The sequence below is a fragment of the Chelon labrosus genome, assembly GCF_963514085.1.
Source record: "Chelon labrosus genome assembly, chromosome: 10".
Classification (NCBI taxonomy): domain Eukaryota; kingdom Metazoa; phylum Chordata; class Actinopteri; order Mugiliformes; family Mugilidae; genus Chelon; species Chelon labrosus.
In genome coordinates, this window is record NC_140360.1 from 4486501 (window position 1) to 4511013 (window position 24513).

The 24513-nt window shown below is 42.2% G+C and overlaps 1 protein-coding gene across 1 annotated transcript in view; it reads right to left on the minus strand.

Annotated features, from left to right (window-relative positions):
• The window catches only part of lamb2l (laminin, beta 2-like), a 64767-nt gene that overhangs the window by 35918 nt on the left and 4336 nt on the right, over positions 1–24513 (minus strand). The window contains exon 2 of the mRNA XM_084553536.1: positions 9408–9489. Coding sequence (XP_084409662.1) covers positions 9408–9447 — 40 coding nt within the window. The 5' untranslated portion in view covers positions 9448–9489. The remainder of the gene's footprint in view (positions 1–9407; positions 9490–24513) is intronic.

Below are 24513 nucleotides of genomic sequence, written 5' to 3' on the forward strand. Positions count from 1 at the left end.
CACATGTGGGAGATATCTTTTGAAAGAGAAATGTAAATTGCCCAATCCAAATTGCCCAAATTACTATAATTCGATTCATTTCAATATCTTCAATATCAAAGAGATTATGAAAGAGACTGTCACAAAACTAATGTTGCACTTCCACAATCTGTTCCCTCTGTTTTCACATCTTTCATGTGTCTTTGCTTTTGTGCAGCTCTTCTTTGTCGTCACACTTTTTAAATGCACTCATCTTTAAGGCCTGACGGTGCTCTCAGGGTCGGAGCTTCTGTCATGTTTAGGATCTCCCCTCACACGTGGATTAAGCTCATTGTGCATTCTTGCAAAATTTATCAGGCAAGACTGAAATCTCACGAGACTGCAGCGAGATTTGTAACGACAAGAGAAATTGCGTGTTAATGAATATATATTTCGTTTTTTCAAACCCGGTCCTAACGTAGAGTAGTGTCGAGGCCAATGCACCACTGAACAGTGCTGTCCATAAATCAAAGAAGGAAACATTTTTAAATTGTTGCAGCTAAGGAAGGCCTAAGGTATGTGATTGGATAGTCCTACAGCCAATCAGAACTCCACGGCGCTCAGGTGACATGTGCGACTACGCATCGATTACTTTTCCTTCCATCGCCACATAAAGCCAGGGCATAGTCAGTTGTCAACGTAGAGACTCCAGACCAACGGTCCAACTGGCTTCCAATCTAACACAATGTATTTATTTTCAACATACAAAACTGCATTAGAAAAATACCATTTTTATACAATGAAATGTGCAGATTCAAATATGTGAGTAAACTACCTTATGAAAATCATTGTGATAAAGGTCAAAAAGAAAATATTCTTTATTTACTTTAGAATCTAATCTCTGCACATACACACCCACTCATGTTCACACAATAGTAGAAGTCTTGGCACAAGTTCAAGAAAAAGACTTAACGGAGGAAGATTTTCTGAATTCCTGTGAAACATTAACAGAGCTCGGCTGTTCCTGCGAACAATGATATACCTCCCACCATAACGTCAGCGCGGGGTTGTAATGCAATTCCACTGAATGCATAGCAAGTGTAGAAACGTGTCAGAAATCAGAACCATGGGCTGTAGATAAAAATCAAACACACCCTGGTCAAACACAGAACTCAAGGCTGTGCGACACTGAAACCCAAGCAGTACAAGAAAATATTCAGCTTTACTGAAGGTTATTTAGATAATGCAGTTCCTCAGGTCATAAAAAAAAAAAAGAAGAAGGTAAAATGATAGAGTATGGGTCTGTGTTAAAGCGGACAATAACTCCCGGTGGTCCTACCCTCTAACTCAAACAACCCCTCTGAGAATACAGAAACTGAGCTGTAACTGAGTTTCACCTGACCTCATTTTACAGGTATGACTTTACTCAACAGGTTCATCCAGTGGTCAAATAAGCTGCCGGTCACGTACAGTAGCAAGGGAGGGAGGGAGGGAGGACGCAAGTTCAAGACACTAAGGCAGGGGTGCGCTCTACAAGTCAAAGTGATCTACCTACATACACTATATACATTATTATTCTAAGAAGAACAATTGTTGCACAGCACCTTTAGAAAAACAGTGCTGTCTCTTTAAAGGGGAACTACTGTTTTTTACAACCTGGACCTTATTTCTGGCATAAAATACAATTCTTTACTCTTTACTGTCATTTGCAGTCAGTCGGGAGATATTTAGATCTGTGTATATCCATATAGTGGGAGTGACTGGGGCACCGAAACGCAGCCTCTAAATAACGCATTATCTGCCGCGAAACTGCTATTTTTTTGCAGCTTGGCTGAATATTTTTCCAATTCTGAGGTTGTGGACGAACCACAAGCAGTAGCAAATTACAGGTAAACAAGCCGACCATTGCGGGTGAGCACGCTGCTCAGAGATGACATCATCTAGGTCAGAAGACATCATCCGGAGTCTGTAGGTCAAGCAATATAAAGCTGGACTCAACGGGGAATAGCACTAGCGCACGATAACAAAATATTGGTGAAAGTTTCGCGGCAGGTAATGCGTTATTTATAGGCTGCGTTTCGGTGCCCCAGTCACTCCCACTATATGGATATACACAGATCTAAATATCTCCCGACTGACTGCAAATGACACAAAAGTTATATGGGTGAGTAAACGATCGTATTTTATGCCAGAAATAAGGTCCAGGTTGTAAAAAACAGTTGTTCCCCTTTAAGAAAGACAGTAGTCTTGAGTTGTTGGTATTGTGCATGGCTCTGGTTGTGTACGGCGGAACTGAGGGCATATTGCAATACAACGTTTTTAAAAAAACTGTAGATGAATGTTTGTCTTGCTGTTAGTTCTGGAGGTGCAACAGATAAATGAATGACTAACATCTAAAACACGCAATCTACCTGCATTGCCCAGTCGAACGCGACGGACGCCTTGGGCACCCCTGCATTAAGGGGGAGGCAGGAGGAGGCAACAGAATGACTTCTATAAAAACTCAAAAACAAAAATTTAAGGCGCTGCAGGGATGGCAGGGCGATCCAAACACAGAAATCCAAAAGAAACTGGTGAAGAACAAAAAGCAAGACAAGGACACAGGAACACAAGAAACTAAACAGTGAGAAAAACAGGGCAATGTCCAGAGAACAAAGGGAAAGGAAGGTCTATCTAGACACATGGGCAAAGGGGTTAATAAAGGGTTAAGCCACAGGTGAAACTAATGCGGGCGGAGCAACACAAGGAGAAACCAATCAAACAATCAAAGAATGGAAAACACAGGGAGGAAACACCAAGGAAACACAAGGAAACCCAAACAGAGTCATAACATGACACTACCCTAAGTGAGGCACCACTTAACCACTGTGCATGGCAGTCCTCCTACAGTGAACAAAAAACTAGCATGTCAATTGAATGAGGAATGGATGAGGAACAGGCGGCACAGTGGTGTGGTGGTGGTTGGCACTGATCCCTCACAGCAAGAAGGTTCAGTGTTTGAATAGGGTCCTTTCTATGTGGAGTTTGCATGTTCTCCCTGTGTCTCCGGTTCTCTCCAGGTATTCCAGCTTCCTCCCACCGTCCAAAGACATGCTGGTTAGGTTCATTGGTGATTCTAAATGATGAATAGATGAGGAACTAAATTATGATTCATGTAAGTGCCATCATTGTTTGGAGTGCAGGAAGATGACCTCTGATTCAATGGTGTCCCTGATACGTTGCCTGAATCGTTTCTTTAGCACAAAGAAACTATTGATGACTAGTTTAATGAGAGAATTTAGCACACAGAATGTATTTGGATGATGACAAACCCCCACAGATTGATATCGATTCACTTACGATGCCACTGAAATGAAAAACAGAGCTTTAACTTTTACTGAACAACTAATTTTGACTCTTTATTTTGTGCATTACTCGGGTTACGTATCACCACACCATCTATCACACTGATAATAGATGTTCAAGACTCAAGAGACAGAAAGAATGACAGAAGTAACAAAAGGATATGTTATGACACCTGCTCCTGACACTCTGTCTAGGCACGTACCCCTCAGGGCTCATAATTTCGCCTCAGCTTTAATTAATGACTCGTTTTTTTCTTTTGAAATCGACCACACATGCGAAGAATGTCGCTGAATGTAGGCCACTCTCCAAAGCATTCTCAATAATGGCTTTCTCCATTTCTGTCACCCTATGGTCAAGCAGAAAAGAATAGCGTCCGTGATGGTAATTACAAGGCGTAGCCGTCATCTGCGCACCAGGCTCACATGTAAAACAGCCTAATTTTTTTTTCAAAGGATATTTCAGACATGATAGTAGTGTTCATCCCCCTGCTCTGTGTGGGCTGCATGAAGCTTTTCTTTCAGTTGGTTTTCGCCTGCCCTGACTAGCAGGAGGGAATGTCAATGGGCGCGTTGCATTTCTTCTGCAGTGAACACAACTTCACCTAAACATACCAGCGTCAACAGATTTGTTAGGATTTTGCTTCTCACCATGTCTGTATTTGTAAAATTATTTATTCCGACAGTACTGAGCTCTCTGACTGCGTCCAGAGATGAGAGTTCATTGCAATGTACACCCATCAGGCATAACATTATGACCACCTTCCTAATACTGTGTAGGTCTCCCTTGTGGTGACTCATCAGAGAATGGACATGGGCCTTCTGAGGGTGTCCTGTTGTTAGTGGGGGGCCTTTGCGGGGAGGGGCCTCTGTGGATCATCCCACAGATACTTGATCACTTTGGGATCTAGTGAATTTGGAGGCCAGGTCAACACCTTGTGCTGTTCTTCATGTTTTTTTTAGTTGTTCCTAAAGTGTTCTTGTGTTTTTGCATCCTGCTGGGGATGGCTGCTGCCATCAAGGAGTGTCATTGCTATGGGGTGGGGGTGCCTGGTCTGGTCTAGATGGGTGCTACATGTCTAAGTAACATCCACACCAATGAATGCCAGGTCCAAACGTTTCCCAGCAGAACACTGAATTGTCACAAGATGGTCAATGTTCACTTATCCTGTCAGTGGTCATTATGTTGTGGCTGACTGGCGTATATGTCAATGATGAACATGTACACTTAAGGATCCTCTCCAGGCGTGTTAAGAGATACTGAAAACAGTCTCATCTAGTGAGTTTCCCCTCTTCAGTGAAAATTCATGGAGACATGAAACATCCTCAAACGTTTTCTACCTCTTGCGCTTGATTCAACTTTTCTTACATGCTCAGCTTAGGAGAGTATGTTCTGTTTTTGTCCATGAAAACATTTCAATTACTCTTGGTTAGTGCACCTCCTCTCTCAATAGAATCCTTTGACTATTCAAACATCTTCATTTCGACAGGTATTGTCTACGGGTCTAAATAGGACGCTCGTAGTTTAGTTTAGTAGAACTCTTTTACCGGATGAATTTGACAACTTCCACTGTCAGACTCTGAACACATAACATCCTGCGCAGTGAAGGTCAAATATGCATGAGAAGCAACAAAAACCAAAACATTTTAAGTGACACCCTGTCAGCTTCAGGCTGCAATAACAGATCTCAAATTTGCATTTTTAGTGCCAGTATTCTCACTGTGAGATGTAACATCTGACATCACAGTTTGGAGGATAACAAAAGCCTTCAGTGTTCACGTTTCATAGCGAGCAAGAACACAGACAACTGGGTACTGGGGTGAAGCCAGAGAGAGGCGACATCGTGCCAGCAGCCACCCCATCAGCTAGATGTTGGTAAGTCTTGAAAGACAGAAAGGCTTCAAGTAAGGACGTCCCAATTCCCGCATTTCTTTTGTAGGTATTTGTTTAAGATTTGCCGTAAACCAAAACCCCATCTATGTACCACCCAAACTATTTCTTCTTCTCCATCAAAGCTGCCAAAAATCTTGAGAAAAGAAGATGAAGAAGAAGCAAAATCATGTGACTAGACATTTCTGCTGCGTGGAAGAACTTGGACTCTGGAAAAAGAAATGCATTGTGGATGTTTGGCGATCTGGTAGTAGGTGATCTTCATTCAATGCTACAAATTTGATTCAAGAAAAAAAATAACACAGAACGCGGTACTTGAATGGGATATCCCAGGCTGAGAGTGTGTCTCCAAGCGTAGTCTCTTAGTGAAAACTGTTTGTAGTCACCACTTAGATCTGATGAAATCCCTACTACTACTACTACTACTACTACTACTACCTCCATGGTTTCATACATCTGCTATGCATGCTCAAGGTTTTCCAGAACAGATTTTATTTATGGTTTAATTCAAAGTGCTGTGACAATGATCAACGTCTCTGGCTCATCACGCCACAACACTTGAGGCAAACGCCAGTCTAATTCACATTCCAGGTCGAATAAGACAAGAAAAACTGTAAGGGTCACTGCCAATTATGCATCGATGCAACAGCATGATTGGCTTGACATTTCCTGGTTCAGCAGATGTTTAACTTCCGTCCATTTATCTGTGGTATCACAAACTTACGTAGATCTCTTTTCACAGGTCTGTTGTGCATCTCTGTCTTATTACGTCTTGAAGTTCTGCCATTTGTGCAGATGTTGTCTGACACCAGCTGGTTTGCTGTGATTACAGTGTAGCATGTGGCAATGACACACACACACACAAACACACACACACACACAGCAAGAGTTACAGGTAAACACAACACCTTGTGTCCAATGTTATGCAAAGAATGCAGGGACAGAGAGGAAGATGTTATTCATTACAGAAAGCATTCCAGGTGTCAGAGGGGTGGACATAAGCAATACGTCCTCCCACATGAGAGCTACAAGACTAGTGCACACTCTATATACTGAACACACAGTAAAGGGTTCTGTGCTAAAAGAGCGACCAGCATTTCTGAGTAACAGCAGTGTAGGAGGAGGTAAGGACTGTAATAAAACTTTTTCACAAGAACCAGGAACGCAAATTCTTTCGGTTAACTCCCCTGCTGCTACTTTTTTGCATCACAATTTTTTCACTGATTCATTCACTCTTTTATTCATCCACTAATATGCATTACTGGCCAAAAGCCACCAATTCAAGATCATTATTACACCTGGTAATGTAACTGAGTAAAACTGAGTATGTGAATATTCTCAAAACTGTATGGTGCTCAGGGTTTCAACCTTATAAGCAGCAGTGGACCATCAGGGCCAGCAAAGCCTTCTCTGTTGGCCTAAACTTGATCAAAATCATTGACTTAAATTTTAATATTTTCCCATCAGTCTTATTAAATTATTCCCAATAGCCTATTCTTTTCATTTTATGGCTTGTCTGTCTCTCAGCTGAGGTGCTTCTGGCAGTGTAACTTCACATTAGAGCTTTTATCCAATCAAATTTCAGCTGTGTGTTGCCAGAGTCAAAGAAATCTGCCTGGACCTTCACGATTAAAACTGCAGGCAGCTGAAGCTTAAAACACATTGTAATGATGCTGTTCCTTTAACCAATCACATTTCAAGTTCCTACAGTAGGGTCAGTGTTTTTGGGTCCTCTGATTGCACAAGCCAATTGTCCCTGTTAACGTTTTGATATTTGCTATTTTTTGACCCCACGATGGTGGAAGGAGGAGAGGCTATTGATTTAGTTGCAGATCTTCTTAGAAAGCCATTTTCATGGCAGACTTTCCAGGAAAAGCTGGATATTGTGAGGAAAGGCAGGCCAACCCCGGAGCTAGCTAGCCTGACTCAGCCTCCACTTTCAGGTCAGCAACTATGAGCGCTACCCTTGGCTGACAGTCTCTGAGGAGAACTCTAAATAGTTTCTTAAGTTCTGGTGAGTAAAATGAATTATATTTACATATGTTATGTGTATTTTTGCCATTTTATTGTGGCAACATTGATGTTTCTGTTTTTTGAATTGTTCTAAGTGAGTTTAGACAGAGTGCTCTGGAGAGTGAGTTTGTTTTAATAATGTCATTCATCTGAGAAGATACCCGTCTACGATGCAACGCAGTGTTTTATTGCGTGTCCGTATGATGTTGATGGTTTCTATAGCAGTGGCGTCATAACAATCATATTAAGAACTGTTTTGAATAAGGTTGGAGGTCATTGAAGGCCTAGGTGGAAAATACACGGCCCGCCACTGTGTGTTAGCTACTTTAAATTTTGATTTTGAGGTAAATGTATATAGTTCCCACGTAGCTGCTGTTGTGCAGGGGGTGTTAATTGGTGAGGCACGACGTTAGCGCACATGCTGGCATCAGCATTTATTATTGGGAATTTGAGAGAGCCTACTCCTTTGTGTCGCTCACTGCCCCTCGCTCTGCTACTTTGCTTTAGCGTGGAATAAATCTGCAGATCCTGGTTCACAGTGTCCGCCACACCAACGCTTTCCTGGACAATTTCCTTGCATCCAGTAGTTTCCAGATTCCACAATGTTGGCATAAACCATAAACACCCATGAGTACAGAGCTCTCTCAGTTAATAATCAACACAGACTGACCCAGATACCTGTGTGCAAGGAAGGAAAGGTGAACACAACACCTGTAATGGGTCTCCATGTTCATGTGGGATTTGTGACTCATATCGATAATCGTTTAACAGATGTGATGCTGATTCATAGTCACAAACACACACGCCATTTCCTGCATCTCACAAGACAGGTTCTGCATGACTAGCCTCAAAACAATACTAGTCCACGTGTGAGAGAGAGATCCAAAACCTGACAGGAGCTCCAACTCTGAGAGCACCGTCACGCCTGAAAGCTGATGTGTGGCAGCATCTTGGATTCAAAGACAAAGACGAACAAAAAAGAGGTGGACAAAAACAAATCCATGTGCAAATATTGGTCAAATATTGAGGAAATTCCAGGAACCCTTTTGTTTCGTAGCTGAAGTATTTCTGAAGGAATTGAATCGGACGAAAACACGCTGGTGACCAGCGACCAAACAGATCCTCCCAGTTAAATGTCTGTGTGTGGCCCCTGTTCAGAAATGCCCCTCAGTCACACGGGCTCATTAACCCCGCGAGGGCCCATTCTGCCTCGGATCCAGCTCTGCTGACAGTAGCCCACCGTTTACTACACATTCCACAAATATGCCGGATTCTTAGGAGTTTTCAACATCCTTACAGGCTGACCTAATAAACCTGGACTTTGACGTCATGAGCTGTGTGGAGGAGCTGCTCTGCTGCTGGAAGGCTGACAGGATGCAGCTAGTGTGCACACTAGAAAGAAGGAGGAAATGCAGCAAAAGTCTAAACTGATAAACCAATCTGGAGCAACGACACCATGCTATTGTGTCAATATGAACCCAACTCTCTGAGGAATGTTTCCAGGACTTTGTTGAATCTATGTCATGAAGGATTAAGGCAGTTCTGAAGACTAAAGGGGCTCAAAACCCGGTACTAGCAAGGTGCACCTACTAAAATGACCATTGCATGTACAAGCAGTTGCAAATTTGCAGGCAGACAAGGCTGTGCATTTGGTAATGGAGGTTAAGCACGAGACTTTAACCCAGGAGGTGGTGTTCTTAGGCAGCCATGAGAGATTGAATGCACTTAATCACCTAATCACAGAGCTGAAACGTTGGTTGTTTCGACGGTCTTGTTTTTCTAATCAGAGAATAAATAACCTACTCATAACTCAGACAAACCTGACAGTACAAACACCTGTGTTTACAGCTCATGGGCCTAGAGCACATGCAGGCAGTGATTAGCATGTATGAAACATGATGGATTAAGCCTAATGATGTAGAACGAAGGTGTTAGTCTTTGGGGATTTCCTTTGGCCTTGAGTCAACAAAAGCAAAAGTGAAACCTGATACCCTGCTGCTGCACCAGTGAGGAGGAATAAATGTTAATCACAATTAGCTGCTTGACTTTTGAATTCCTGCTAATATCTGATATTGACACACCCAGTGCTTGGTGTGGTTTGCTTTCACACAAAAATCGATCAACCACAGATTGCAACCAAATTTAAAACCTCCTTTTCAGCTTCTCCCAGGATGAGACCAAAAAAGTTTATGAGTTCTACTCACCCAGCAAGAGGAGGCTCAGATGCATGGTCTTGATGAGCATGATGGGATGCCTGAACGCATGGACACCAGTCTGTCTCTGCAGCTGTAACAAACAAAGACAAAAGAATTATATGTAAAGAGGCTTCATTTAGTTTAATATCCCAGTGTGGTGCCAGTACAAAGGAGAGGCCAGGTTCATCAGCAAATTTCCCAGGTCACTTGGAGAGATTCTGTCCTTTAACCTTTACCCTGTTTGCCATAGTCAGGTAGTAAAGGTAGACGGTGAAATATTTTACAGGTCTTGTTTGGCTGAGGTAAATGTTATACCAGTTATTTTGGGTCCAAAGAGCTGCTTGCATGGCTGATGTTACTACAACACCCAAAGATGTTTTATAGATAGATAGATACATAGATAGATAGAGATAAGTTAAAATTAAAAAATTAGGACTTAGGGTTCCCCAATCCAATACCAATCTTTTAATGTTGATTACCAGCCAATCAGGGTCACCAGTAACTGATCACATGACAACAACAACATGGACGCCTCCTTGAAGACAGGTGAGGAGCCCAGTGGGTCGTTGCAGCAAACTAGCAGCAGTTCATCAAGCGTGTGGAAATACTTCACTAAAGATGAAGCCCATAATACGGTGACATGTCAGTCCTGAAATACAACTAAAGTACTACTGCAATGCATCTGAAAAGGCTAATGCTAACGCTAGCAGAGGAATGGTCCAAATCCTCTGGACAGCAGTCAGTTAACAACTTCATCAAACGTCCTGTGGTAACAGAGAGAAGGAGGCTGAACACTATCCCATCTTCCAACACGCTGTGGAGTACTATTAAATCCTATTGATGGTGCTGAGGTGCTGCATGTTTTTATACAGACTATACATATCTGCATCACACAGTATGTAGCACATGAGGTGTCTGTTCTCAGCATATGTATTCAGGTCAAGAATACAGATTTCATTGTTGCAAAGCATTACTAGCATTACCAGCTGGGGGGCTGGAACCGATCCCTGCTGTCTTTGGACTAACACAAAGAGACTCACACCTAACCACCAGTCTTTGGACAGTGGGAGGAAGCCGGAGTACCTGGAGAGAACCCACGCAGACACAGGGAGAACATGCAACCTCCAAGCAGAAAGGCCCCAATCAGCCAATGGATTCAAACCCAGAACCTTCTTGCTGTTAGGCACCAGTGCTAACCACCACACCACTGTGCCGCCCCAGTTGACTTTAAAAAATCTGAAGTCTTGCAAAACCTCTAGTACAGTTTGTACAATATAACAAGTAGCTGAAGGGATTTCCCCTACATGAAAGAGTCTTAATCATGTTCTGACACCAGGTTCTGCAAACATGTCTTTTACATTCACACTCCATAAGCATAGGGTTCTGCTCACTGAATAGGCCCAATACACTAACCCAATACAACCTCTGAGACAAATAAAAGTGTTTACAGGAGCGCAGCAGAATCGGAGTAAATGAAAAGGCAGACTCCCTTAGGAAAGCATGTCGGGTTTGATCCTGCAGCCCAAATAAACCACTTAAGTCAGAGGGTAAACTCCTTTGTTGCCTTTCAGATGACAACTCAAAGGTCTTCGTTTTACAGAATTTCTCAAATTAGGCTTACACATTACTCTCCACTTCTGCTTTGCATTTTAAAGCAGGTCTCAGCTGGAATGCATTTCTCACACTCAGCTTGGTAGGCCCACACTCGAGATGCACAAGCACTGCAGAGGGACCCCACAAGATTTACACAGTCAGTGACTGCATACATAACAATAAGGAACTGACTTTCTTTTTTGTAATTTAGATGCAAATACTTTAGACCACAGTCTGAATAAACCAGTGTTCTGAAAAACCGCCTGTGGAAGATTACATTAGTACTTGAGGGGTGATAATATGCTAATACTGGATGGCAGTACATGACTGTCCCAAGGAAGCAATGCATATATTGATTTGGATTTCTGTAGAAAAAAAGGGAGGTTGTTTCTGTGTTTATATTAAGTTTGTGATTTGAATATAGACTGAGTTGAATTTAAACTCCATTATAACTTCAATATTTCCAACTCATTATATTAACTTGTTTATCTATAACTGATGTAATTAAGAAAACACAACTTTTCCATCACAGGACCTTCCCTCCAGGGTCTAGGAACCTTTGCAGATTTAGGAATCCGTGTCTCAATTAAGCTCCCAGGACTTTTCAAACAAGAAATCTGCAGCGCCGAACATTTAAATTGAGGTTGAGCACAACAGCATTTTACAACCTCTAGGCAGTAGGCGTTAGAGCGCGGTTGAAGGAACCTTTTAGTTCTTTGAAACAAGTTCCTTGGCACTAAAAGCTCTTGATACTTTGAGTTGGAAACACGGCTCTAAAGTGCTGCTTCATGAACTTTTAACTTTTGGAAGTGAGCTCTTTTGCTACTTGTCTGTGTGGCCAGTGAGTCCACACAGACGAAGCAAAAACGCAGAATACAAAAGTAGAAGCAGAGACATGTGGATAAAGTAATGAAGGTGCAACTGACTTAAAGAAATACAGACGATTTTAAGATTTCAAGATGCTGATTTTCCAATTGTTTCACAAAAAGGTCTGTAAATTTTTGGCAGTTTGATTTAAAATAAAAGTGTGTATATATATATATACACACTTTTATTTTAAATCTAGAGCCCCTGAAGCGACTAATGAACAATTTAAAACGAGAACTTTATACTATACAGCCTACGTTTGACTTAACCACGTAGAAAAACAGCTCAAATACATGACAACTAACATTTAAATGAATTAATTATGCCTCAAAGCATTCGTAAGGGAACTGAAAAAACCACCTGCTGCCCCGTTAAAACCCCCGTGCTGCTGTTAAAGTTTAACAGCTACAAAGTTAAATTGGTTTACACTTTATCCACAGCTCCCTACAGGGATGGTGGCCGTGCAAGGTCACGTTTTAATCGAGAATCACCACCACCGCCACCACGGAAGACAGAAAACGCACCGATACGAAAAGAGTTTAGCCGACGCCGCACAAATGTGTGAACCCGTGGGAAAACACTGAAGGTAGGGTCATGATTCTGAGAGCAGCTTAGTACTCACACAGCCTCGGGTCTCCTCAGTCTGGTCTGCACTGCGTGGTCAGAGCTGCCTGCTCTGTGTCCTCTGTAGGTCAATTTTGTTTGACAGTGTGCAGATTTCTAAGTCCCGGTGCACACGTGTGCAAGCCCCGGAGCCCAGTGTGTACATTTACGCGTGCATGCACATGCGTGGGTGCGTATGTGCGCCAGAATGCGTAAAACAAACTTGAAAGCGCAACTGACGGCGGCGATGTAAAAACAGAGGGAACCCCACCAGCCAATGGGGACACAGAGAGAGGGTGTGCGGGACCCCCTTCATTTCTTTCCTCCCTCTCTTTCCCCCCTCCCTCGCTCTCTCCAGCTCGTCACTGGGGCACTGGGGGTGAATGGGCAGCTATTCTTATTCTAATTCCTCTGTCACTCTGCGGGCCACTGGCTGAAAGAGGGGAACGGTCTCCAGGCTTTTGGAATGCACCACCCCTTTCTTCTGGACACTAAGGGAGAGCGAGGGCCGAGAGAGGCAGAGGAAGCCGGAGCGGGACGGGAAGAGGAGAAAAAAAAAAAAGGAATGAATGAATGTGAAAGGGTGACATTTTGGCTTTTTGGGGTAAAACTAGGTCACTGGATTGCACCGCTTTCACAGAACTTAGCGAGAAGAGACAAGCGGTGCCACCTCTACTTGTGTTTGGGCTCCCATTTTCAAGAACACGTTCTCTCAGCTGTCTTTAAACTAGACGCAAAACAATGAATTGATTAGAATTTGTTGGTCAAAGGTCGCAGGGACCGCCATGAAGGAACTCCATACAATTATGACCAAATTTTGGGAGTCTACCCTCTTCACATCTTCTCTCTGGATGAGTGCTAGTCCACCACAAGCTCGTTGGTTCTGATGATACCGAGCTCCTCCTCAGTATAATGGAAGCAATGTTTTTTTCTGTGGCGGAAAGTTGATCTGGGTTTGTTCTGTTGGGAACTGCTTATGTTCCCAACAGAACATAAGTGTTCACAGTGCAATTGAGACAAAGCCATGATCTGCCACATCAATCAGATCATTTGGCCGTAGCTTTATTTATGCCATGGGCGTCAAACTCATTTTAGTTCCGGTGCCATATACAGCCCAACTTGATGTCAAGCAGGCCGGACCCATTACATTAAGGCACAATAACCTATGAATAATTTGTTTTTGCGCAAAGAAGTACAAGTAAATTAGGATAATTAATCAATTCATTCATCTTCTATACCCGGTTATTCCTGTTAAGGGTCGCGGGGTCTGCTGGAGTCTATCCCAGCTGTCATCGGGCGAGAGGCAGGGGTACACCCTGGACAGGTCTCCAGTCTATCTCAGGGCTAACACAGAGAGACAGACAACCATTCACACTCACACCTACGGCCAATTCAGAATCACCAATGAACCTAACCAGCATGTCTTTGGACGGTGGGAGGAAGCTGGAGTACCTGGAGAGAACCCACGCAGACACAGGGACCTTCTTGCTGTGAGGCATCAGTGCTAACCACCTCGCCACTGTGCGGCCCTTAAAATTTAGGGCACATTGCTGTCTGCTGTTTAATTCTGGGTCTCATTGTTGTGTTCTGTCCACTCTTCTTACTGACAGATTAGGAACACCAGTTGTTTTTATTGAAAGGCTTCTATGTAATTTTCACACTACGTTTGACACCGCTGATTTATGCACCATGTGAGCACGTTGCTCTGTTTGGCAGTAGGACTATCCAGTCGCATGCAGAGCTATTTGTATTTCTATATCGGTTGAAACGTGCCCCATGATTCATAATTAATTTCCCTTAAATTGTTCACTACACACAAAGAGTCTGCGGATACGACTTGCAGCTCCACTGGTTGGATTCATGTCAGTGTTTTTCCACCCATATTACTGCATCTTATCATTTATCGTTCCTATGTAGTGTTTACCAATGAACCTACCAAGCTGGAGTACCTGCAACATTCAAACTCCTCCCAGTCAGCAGAGGGATTCGAAACCTAGAACCTTCTTGCTGTGAGGCATCAGTGCTAACCATCACACCACTGTGACCAAGCAATTTCCCTTGTGGATCAATAAAGTCTAAGTCCGAGTTAAGCTAACTACCTGCTGGCTAGTGAGAAAGTTCAATTGCCAAATATGTGTAACAGCAGAACAGCATGTGGTGTAATTCTGCAGAAGTGTTTCCTTTCTATGCAGGTTAACTGTGTGGATCTGGAGTTTACCGATTCCCTTTTACCTCTAATTAGAAAAAAAAAGAAGAAGGTGGAAAGTAAGAGCTGAATCATCGGCCCGAGGCTACGGAGGCTGATTAAAGACTGAAGTAAGTCTGGTTCAATTACTGGATTAGAAAAGAAAGAGAAAGGAGTGGGAGGAGTGCGTTTGTGCCTGTGCACATGGGATATCTACATTTGAGGGTCATAGGTCTGAATATGTGTGATCCAAGCTGGACTACTAAAAAAAAAAAAAAAAAAAAATCTGCAGGGGAGAACAAAGCAGCGTTTATATTCCCAGCGCTCTGGTGATGCGGCTGCTGAGATGGAGAGGCTCAGTATCACACAGTGAGCACAGACAAGTGGAACTACTACAGCACTAGAGTACCAGGGGCGATTTTTTGAATAAGCTGAGGGTTCTTCAGCCGCTGTGAGAATTTCAAAGCTAATTACAGAACTTAATGGATTGCTGAGGCAGCCTTTGAGAAAGCGTTTCTTCTTGAAGATAAATGTACGAGATGTTCAGATAGACTGTTATCACAAATGTAAAGAGAAAATGTCAATTAATTGTTCAGGCTGTGCTGCAAAAGTCCTGTTAGTAGCTCCAGCTGTGCATGAATATGCATAGTATGTAATTGGACAGTTAACAATAGTTAAGATGTAACTGAGCATGTTTTTGCACATCATTTTATTATTAAAAGACGCAAAGGAGCAGTAGATGCCATATTGTTGGTTGCATTCAACCTTGATTCGGTTCGTGTTCACAGTGCAATCGAGACAAAGCCATCAACACTACATTCTTGCAAGTGGTTTTGTCATTTGTCATAATTTTGTGGAAAGAAATGGAATTTCAGCAAATAAACAAATTGAAAGTGCAGTGGAGCTTGTCGCTCTCTAACTGCTAGTGTGAAGGCACCATTAGGCTGCAAGAGGGCCACATTATTTTGGATTTAAATTCATGTATCCAAGTGATGCTTTTATACACACACACACCGATCAGGCATAACATTATGACCACCTTCCTAATATTATGTAGGTCTCCTTTGTGGTGACTCATCAGAGAATGGACATGGGCCTTCTGAGGGTGTCCTGTGGTGTCTGGCAACATATATCTGGCAATGTTAGTGGGGGGCTTTTGAGGGGAGGGGCCTCTGTGGATCATCCCACAGATACTTGATCAGTTTGGGATCTAGTGAATTTGGAGGCCAGGTCAACACCTTGTGCTGTTCTTCATGTTTTTTTTTAGTTGTTCCTAAAGTGTTTTTGTGTGTGTGTCTGTGTCAGGCTGCATCCTGCTGGGGATGGCTGCTGCCATCAAGGAGTGTCATTGCTATGGGGTGGGGGTGTCTGGTCTGGTCTAGGTGGGTGCTACATGTCTAAGGGCGTATTCACACCAGGAAGGTCCGTTAGTTCACTTGCTTTGGTCCGGACCAATTTTTTTTTTCTTTTTTTTTTTTTAGTGCGGTTCGCTATCACACTGTGATTAATTGCAACCGGACCAGAATTTATAAACAAAAACACATGTGCTAAGGTCGTTCAGCCATTGGCTGGTAAACGTATAGGCGGGGTAAAGAAGGAAGCCAAATGTCCCACGTAAATAGGCTACAATGGAGACTTTGCGTACTGTAGGTCTACTTGTTATTATGCTAGCAATATGGTTTATAAACTGAGCGCTGGAATCCCCTCTCTCTCATTTGTTTACTAAAAATCTTATATACTTCTGCATTTTTATGTGTTTTCTCCAGCATTTGAGATATCTGGACATCTGCCCAGATATCTAGGAGGCAGCGTGTCTCCTCAGAGCTCGGTTAAGCCACGGCTCATCTCTACCTAACCTACCTGCGTTTGTTTGCTTCACGTGTCTCTCTCTGTTGTGTGTGTCACTGGGCTATCCTACATTTCCCATAACTAGTGCAGTGCCCGTCGGAAGTATGTATTCCATAGTGGGAGCTGAAGAAGATTTTTCAGTTGTGACCATTGTCGTGACCCATGTCTCCTCCCCACAAAGACATTAATTGTAATGTTTTTACTGGTGGTTTTAATTGTATTAGCAGTGCACATCTTTGTGCCCGTAGCGAGACACCTGCCCAGTTTCAAATCAGCGTGCCACAGACAGACAGACAGACACAAACTCACCAAATAAGTTAAAAGAAATTCTTGATTTATAGATAGATGATCAAATCACTCATGTTTTGTCTGTAAACTGTAAAATAACGTTGAGTCTCCGTTGCCATGGTTACCATCTAGCGTTTGAGCCAGCGCAATAATTTAGAACTGTCATCAGGCAACTGGAAATATTAGAGCGGAGAAAATCTATTTTACCGATATATTTTACATTTCTTATCCAAACAACGTCAAACTTAGCAGTGCACATCTTCGTGCCCGTAGCGAGACACCTGCCCAGTTTCAAATCAATCGGGCCAACGGTTCGCGACATATGCGTGCCACAGACAGACAGACACACAGACGCTTCTTGATAGATGCGCGAAAACTACGGGAGCTCGTCAAATCCAAAAAGGTAGATTTTTGCAACTTGGGTCGGATCGAGGTCGGGCTGCTTTCACACCATAAAGGAACCGCACCAGGGTTCGGTAGGAACCGCTCCGAGACCACCTCCTCAGCTGGGTCTCGGTCCGCTTGTTTGGTCCGCACCAGAGTTCGAGTGATTGTATTCACACCAGTCAAAAAGGTCCGAACCAAGCAAGGAAACGAACTTGAGTTCGTTTTAATCGAACTAAACAAGGCAGGTGTGAATACACCCTAAGTAACATCCACACCAATGAATGCCAGGTCCAGAAGTTTCCCAGCAGAACACTGAACTGTCACAAGATGGTCAATGTTATCCACTTCTCCTCTCAGTGGTTTTAATGTTGTGGCTGATCGGTGTATTATTTTCTCTACTAATATATATATAAGCTAAGGACATGGACATTTAAGGCGTGATCTTTATGGTCCTATACTCTAATGACCTTGAGCAAACACACGCACACACAACCGGTAGAATATGATAAGCCAGGCTGAAGTTCAGAGCGCCGTGATACCGTACAGCCGTCAGACAAAGCCAAGAAATCTCGACACTAGTCCAAACAAACCGGGTTCCCACATCCTTGAGCGCGGACACGATAAGACAGCTCCTCTGCGTGTGTACACATCAAATGGAAAGCTTTACGCTGAGCTACCGAGCAGACTGCCGAACAATACGGGGCAGATCTTCCACTCGTCGAGGAGCTGTAAAACGAGGCTGGGCGGGAAATGAAATCAGATTATGAGATCACACAGGCGGATGACTCGATAAAGGTGCACTGAGTAATCCTCGTGTTGAGCGGCCGGTTTGTTAAAGCTACTGTGTGAGCTGCTCAGATAGCCAACGATTAAAATTAGAGTATTACAAGAAATTCTATCATGCTCTCATATCAGATCCTCCATCTATTTCAAAAATAGGAGTATAATGTGAGTAATATGGGGGCATTTCTGTCCATATTGCTCCGATGCACACCATGCATGAATGCAATTATGCACAAGAATGCGGTACAAAAAAACAAAAATAATAATCAGATAGAGCCGTTGTAAATTATCGTGACACACCTTGAAGCCACAAAGATTGCATCTACCCAGACTAAATTAAAATTGCACAGACCCACAATGAATCGTATGGAGCAAAACCTCTTCTAGGCAAATAGTTTTCAACATGAACATGCATCGATAATATGAATCCAACACTTGCAACTCTTAGCCAAAGAAAAGTGGTTTCTGATTTGCAACAGGGGGTCTTATTTAAGTGAGGAGACGCCACTTTAATTAGATTTATGCAACATTCAAACATCTGCCTGATTTAATTAAAACACAACAAAAAAGAAAAAACGACCACCCAAACTCAACGTCTTCAAATAAAAGGGATTCCTTTTAACCATAGTGCACGACGAGGAAAAGGCTTGCCTTCAAAGCGGCTTCCTAATCCACGACATATATCATCAGATCATTGCCCTGGAGCTGAAGGAAATCTCATAATATCTGTCTGGGTAGTTACTTCACCTCTGCTGGCATCTTGCAGTAAAAAGGGAAGATTATCATCAAAGATCTTTTTCCATTTCTGGATTCCAGAGAAAGAAAAAGAGAGAGATATGTGTCTCTCACTGTGTGAGAAGCACCGTGGATTTTCACTGTAAGAAAAGAATTAAAACACAACTTCCCTTTACTGACTTAGCCTTTGTTCCACAACACCTATGCAACAGCTACACTCTGCGTCAGATCAAGCCTGAAATTCGATTCGACTGTGATTTATTAAAATAAAATAAAAAAATGCATCTTAAAAGGGACACACCTGCAAGGCTGACAAAAAGTCAAGCAAGGGCATGACCAAACAGTAGCCAGTGAGGAGCCTTCAAGGTGATTAAACTGCAGACGCGCTGCAAGCAACACAATCACCACATTCATGTTTGGACTAGAAACGGTGTAAAAAAATCAGCAGGCGAGACGTGAAGGTGATCGGGGCAACATCGAGGTTGTGCCTCGGCATTAAATCCCGCAGAGTAGGTCAGAGCAGATTAACCCGGGGCAGGGGTGCATGTGAAAGGCGCTCGGTTTGGAGAAGTCCTTTTGGAAAATTGAAATGGTACTTCACACTTGGTAATGTAATCATAGCTTACATATGCACACGTCCGGTAAGTAGTGGTTTTACATGAGTCCAGCTGAACACATGAAACTGAAATATTATAAGAGTGCATTTAATTTGCACTTGTTTTCAGTATCTGCTGTGACCTCCTTGTAACTAAATGTTTCTGGTAACTGCTAATCAGTGGTCTACAGCAGCTTGGAGGAATTTTAGCCCATTCCTCAGAACAGAACCACTTCAGTTCTGAGATGTTGGTGGGTTTCCTCACATGAACTGCTTGCTTCAATTCCTTCCACAACATTTCTATTGGATTAAGGTCAGGACTTTGACTTGGCCGTTCCTAAACATTCATCTTGTTCTTCTTTAACCGTTCTTTTGTAGAACCACTTGTGTTCTTGGGCTCGTTGTCTTGCTGCATGACTCAGTTTCTCTTCACATTCAGCTCATGGACAGATGTCCTGATGTCTGCTTTTAGAATCCACTGGTATAATTCAGACTCCATTGGTCCATCAGTGATGACAAGCCGTCCTGGAACCAGATGCAGCTAAAACAGGCCCAAACAAGAACAGTTGTTTCATCTCCAAACGTAACGCCTCTAACTTAAAGCAAATAATTCTACTTTGGTCTCGTCCGTCCACAAAACATTTTCCCAACAGTCTTTTGTCTTCTCCACGCGCAAGAGAGAGAGAACATTAAAATATGACTTAGGCAATTATGCTATGAGGCTAACGATATGCAAGTGTAACTTTAAAGTACAACAAACTTTCAAAATAAAGTTTCTAATATGAAAAAAAAAGAGCTGACGAACATTCATTTTTGGAGCCAGGACTTTCCATAAAGGCCCCATCAGGAACCAAAGCGAGCTTCAGTGGGTATGTTGGATTTTCAAAATAAAAGTGCAAAACTACTCCTTCAAAATAAAGGCATGCAACACCAACCAAAACCTAATAAAGAGGCCGTATAGAAGCCGTGCCTTTCAAAACGAGAATTGTCGGAGGGCGAACCCCACACACAATTTTAACAGGACTTATATTGATACGTTGGCAGCAGTAGCAAAAGCATTGGCACATTACAAATGCAGTCTACAGCGGAAAAACTGCTCAATTAATAAGCTTTCTCAGATTCTTCACCACATATCACTAATTAACATTCAGTAAAGGAAGTTTTTTAATTACTGATTTGAATGCTCAATGACTTGATTTTTCTTGGAACTGCTGTCAAAAAGGACGCGGTGCTTCCTTCAGAAGTCAAAACCTTGTGCTTTCTAAGAGCTGGATAATATGCACTTGAGTGCAATGAAAAATCTACTTTGCAATTTAAAAATCAAAGGTGAAATCAGTGGTTAGACAAGTCTCCTGCCAGTATAAAAGCTGCCCAAGACACAGCTGCCTCTTGTGTTAGGAAACTACATTTCCTGTTGCTGATAAGACAACGTGGGACACAATGTCATGTCATCGGTTAATTTCGGTTTGCGCCTGCGTTTGTTTGTCGGTGCTCTTGTGTGCAGGAAAGGGAAAAAGACAAACCATCCACAAGGCAGAGATCCTGAGAGATTGGCATTGATTGCAGCTTATCAGACTGACTGACCCGCAAAATAAAATGGTCACGTTGTTCTGCCTTTACAGGAAGCCAGAAAGCTTTTGTTATTTTTCTACAGGCTTTAATAATACGTGTTAAGATGTGTGTTTACAGCCAATTTCAAATGTCACAGTCGGAGATGAAAAGCGCTGCATTTATTTAAAATGACTTTTTAAAAAAATATTAACAGTGATTTTTCTCTAGTAGCGACAAGAGTTCCTGGAATGATCAAAAAAAAAAAGATACCTTAATAAATATAAAACTGTTATTCAGTTACGTCTGACCTTGACTTTCATTAACTCCAGACGAAAAGCACTGGACTATTTGTTTTCAATTTGACATCAAACAATGAAAACTACATTAATGTTCTCAGTCTGAGCGACTTTATATCAACATTTAAAGACAGACTCAATAAACTCACTCATTCTGGCTTCTTGTCTGTCTGTTTTTTTTTTTTTTAGCCTAGTTGTTATAGTTGACAGACACACACATTTCAGCTTATACTGGTGTAAACCCCTTGCTATATATAAGGACGGATGAACCTTCCTTTACTTCACAGGTTTACTGAAATGCTCTTTAGAAGCTCAGCGTGCAGGATGAGGCCATCGCCATCTTGGCAGCAACTGACTCCACCTCCCTACCAGTTGATTTGGAAAAGGTCAAAGGGGTAGAGCATGAGCGGAGCCAAGGCCAAAACAGTTTCTTGTACCATGTTTAATTCTGCTTTAACCCTTTATGGGGCAAGGAACTATATTTGGTTTAGAAGGCAACGTCCTCAGATTTAATGTGGTCTGCAAGGTCCACCTCTGCATGAACGCTGAGCATAACTGCTTTATTAGGTACCATGAAGAAGAAGTTGATGTTGGCCTAATGTGATAAAGTTGACAAGTGCCTGAATCAGCTCTTATGTTCTAATGGTCTAAATACATGTTTACATTTGTTTCCCACTTAAGGACAAGGAACATATATACATATTGTCACAACGCAGTGTTTGTTTTCTTTCTGTTGTCTCGTGACTTCCTGTTTTATTTTGAAAAGTAACTCTCCTCTCGTTTCAGGTCACTTGCTCTTCCTCGTGTGTTGCTGGTCTGATTGTCTTCCCTGATGCCTGATTATTTCCACCTCTTTCCCATTACCCTCGTGTATATATGGTCTGCCCTTCCCCTACACGTCTGTTCGTGTAACCCAGCCACAGTAACGAAAATATATTGAGATTGTTTATCGATTCTTTGCCTCCTCAGGAGTGATTTTTTTTGTTGAGTATTCCTTGAGTTTTTCAGTAAGTTAATTACCACCGTTGAGTGCTGTTTGCCTCCTTTAGGAGTGATCTTGCGTTGTTAATTTTTGTTTTCAAGATCTCTCTTTTGAGAGTGTGTTTTTGTAACTAATAAAACCTGCTTTTTCGTGGAACCGTCTCTGCGACTGAGTCCTGAATTGAGTCCCGGCCTGACACACATATGGTAAATTCATTGATCTTGAAAATTTTGAAAAATGTCACAAATGTGAAAAAGTCTTCTTATGTCCTGCAATAACCCTCTAGGGTTGAAATTTAGAATTTCCAAGTATCTCAATGAGTGCCCTATAAAGGTTTAAACTTTGATCCCCATCCAATATGGTTGATGGGAACTCACCTTCTTGTAGAACAGTGTCGTCGGTATTTGCACAAGCGCACTTTGGATTACCGTAATTACGTCAGGATTTGCGCCATTGGAAATATTCCAGCAGTTTCTGAAAGCTGAGACATTGTGCTTTATGTATATGGTGCCATTACGCTAATTTCATTTGCGCCTTTCGAGGAAGGTTAGTACACTCTTATAATGTACAGTAAATTGTAAATATCTGCCAGATCTTGGAAGTTTCCAGGTATTCTGGAAAAATTAGCAAAAGTTCTTAATCATTGGACATTTGTTTTACCTTTTTATAGTTAAAGCCAGAGGGTTATAGCTTGACGTAAACCGCCTACTCAATTTAAAGATCATACTCAGAACTTTGACTTGGAGCACTTATAAAAGAGAAAGTTACAAAGTGCTTCACATAAACTGCTCAACTAACAAGCTTTCCCAGATTCTTCACCAACTATCACTGATTAACATTCAGTAAAGGTGTAAAGGTGCTCAGAACTTTGACTTGGGCTACTTATAAAAGAGGAAGTTACAAAGTGCTTCACATAAAATGCCGCGAAAAAACTAGACTAAATGTGGACAAAACATAGAAAAATACTGTAAGGCAACAAAACGTGTCATAAATCCACAACTCACGCAAATTTATTGGCGTGCCAACATAATAAACAACACGAGCATGTTAAACTGAGAATGATGACTAAGAAAAGACTGTTTAAAAGTCGCCTAAAACAGTCCAGCGGGTCAACAGTCCAACTATTCTTAGCAAGTTGATTCATCAGGGTGGAGGCCAGCACAACAAAGGCTTGATCACCTTTAGTTTGGTTTGTAATTAGAATGGGGAATGGAGAGAAGGCCAAGATAAGAGTTAATCAGAGACTGTGAAGCATTAGTTCAGCAGAAAATACAGAAAACTGGGTCATAAGAAGATAAACATCAAATATGTCATAGTTTCACACATTAAATCAGATTAAATATCCTTTGCACAATTATACAACTGAGGACGGATAAGTAAAACAAAACCAAATCTACATGTCCTCTTATTGTCAAAGACTATACAATTAATTAGCCCGAGACTTAAAATAACTTTTACCCAGGAGGAAGGAAACAGTAGAGACAAACATGCTAAAGAGGCGTAGCCATAATCAGTCCCTCTTGTCAAAGTGCTGCACAGAAGCAACTGATGTATAAGCAGTGGATCGATTACGAGCATCTCAAGCAGAGAACCCAACAATGATGGTCCTAATGAATGTCAAAGATGTACTGACAGAACAAAATGGAGCGCCCGGCTGTCTGACTGTCTGACCGGGGTCGCCAAAGTAATAGAAACACGTCTTAGTACAAAACAATACAACTGAATAGTAAGTCAAACCACAGCCTTTAAAATGGAAACACAATTTGTGGCAACAGCTCTCTCATAACACTAAGATACCCAATGAACTTGCAAATTAATTTATATTAGATTATTTAACACAATCTCCCACATGGTCTGTTCTACCACTTGGGCTCTGAACGACTCGTGGATCCTCTTATCCCTTCAGGTTGGAGTTGGTATTAGCAGCAGGGTGAGAGGCCAGGTCCTTGAGCTGATTAAAGCTACACTAAGCCCCCAAGGGCCATGGGAATCTGTACCACCAGATACTCGGCTAAATACTCAGACAAGCCGGTCAAAAGAAATGAATTACGCTTCTGAATTCCAAAGGAAAAGCTCGTACTTTTAAACTTTTCAAAAAGCCGTTCACTTTTTTTAGGGACTCCCTCAGATACAAAGTACGTGAGCTTCGATATCGTTACGTCTGGTTGTGCGCCCCCACATTTTTGCACTCTGGCCTTGGAACAAGTAGCAGTTGCATTCTGCCAAAAACCAAGAAAAACTAAAACAACTAAGGCAGATGCAAAGAGAATGGACGTCTCAATGCAGGAGCATGGAGATTCCCAGATGGCACTGAACTCTTGGAGGAAGATTACGTCAACATTGTCTCGATACGTCAAGCGTGGGTATGAATAATTGTGCAAAAATCAGTTTGTTAAGCACAA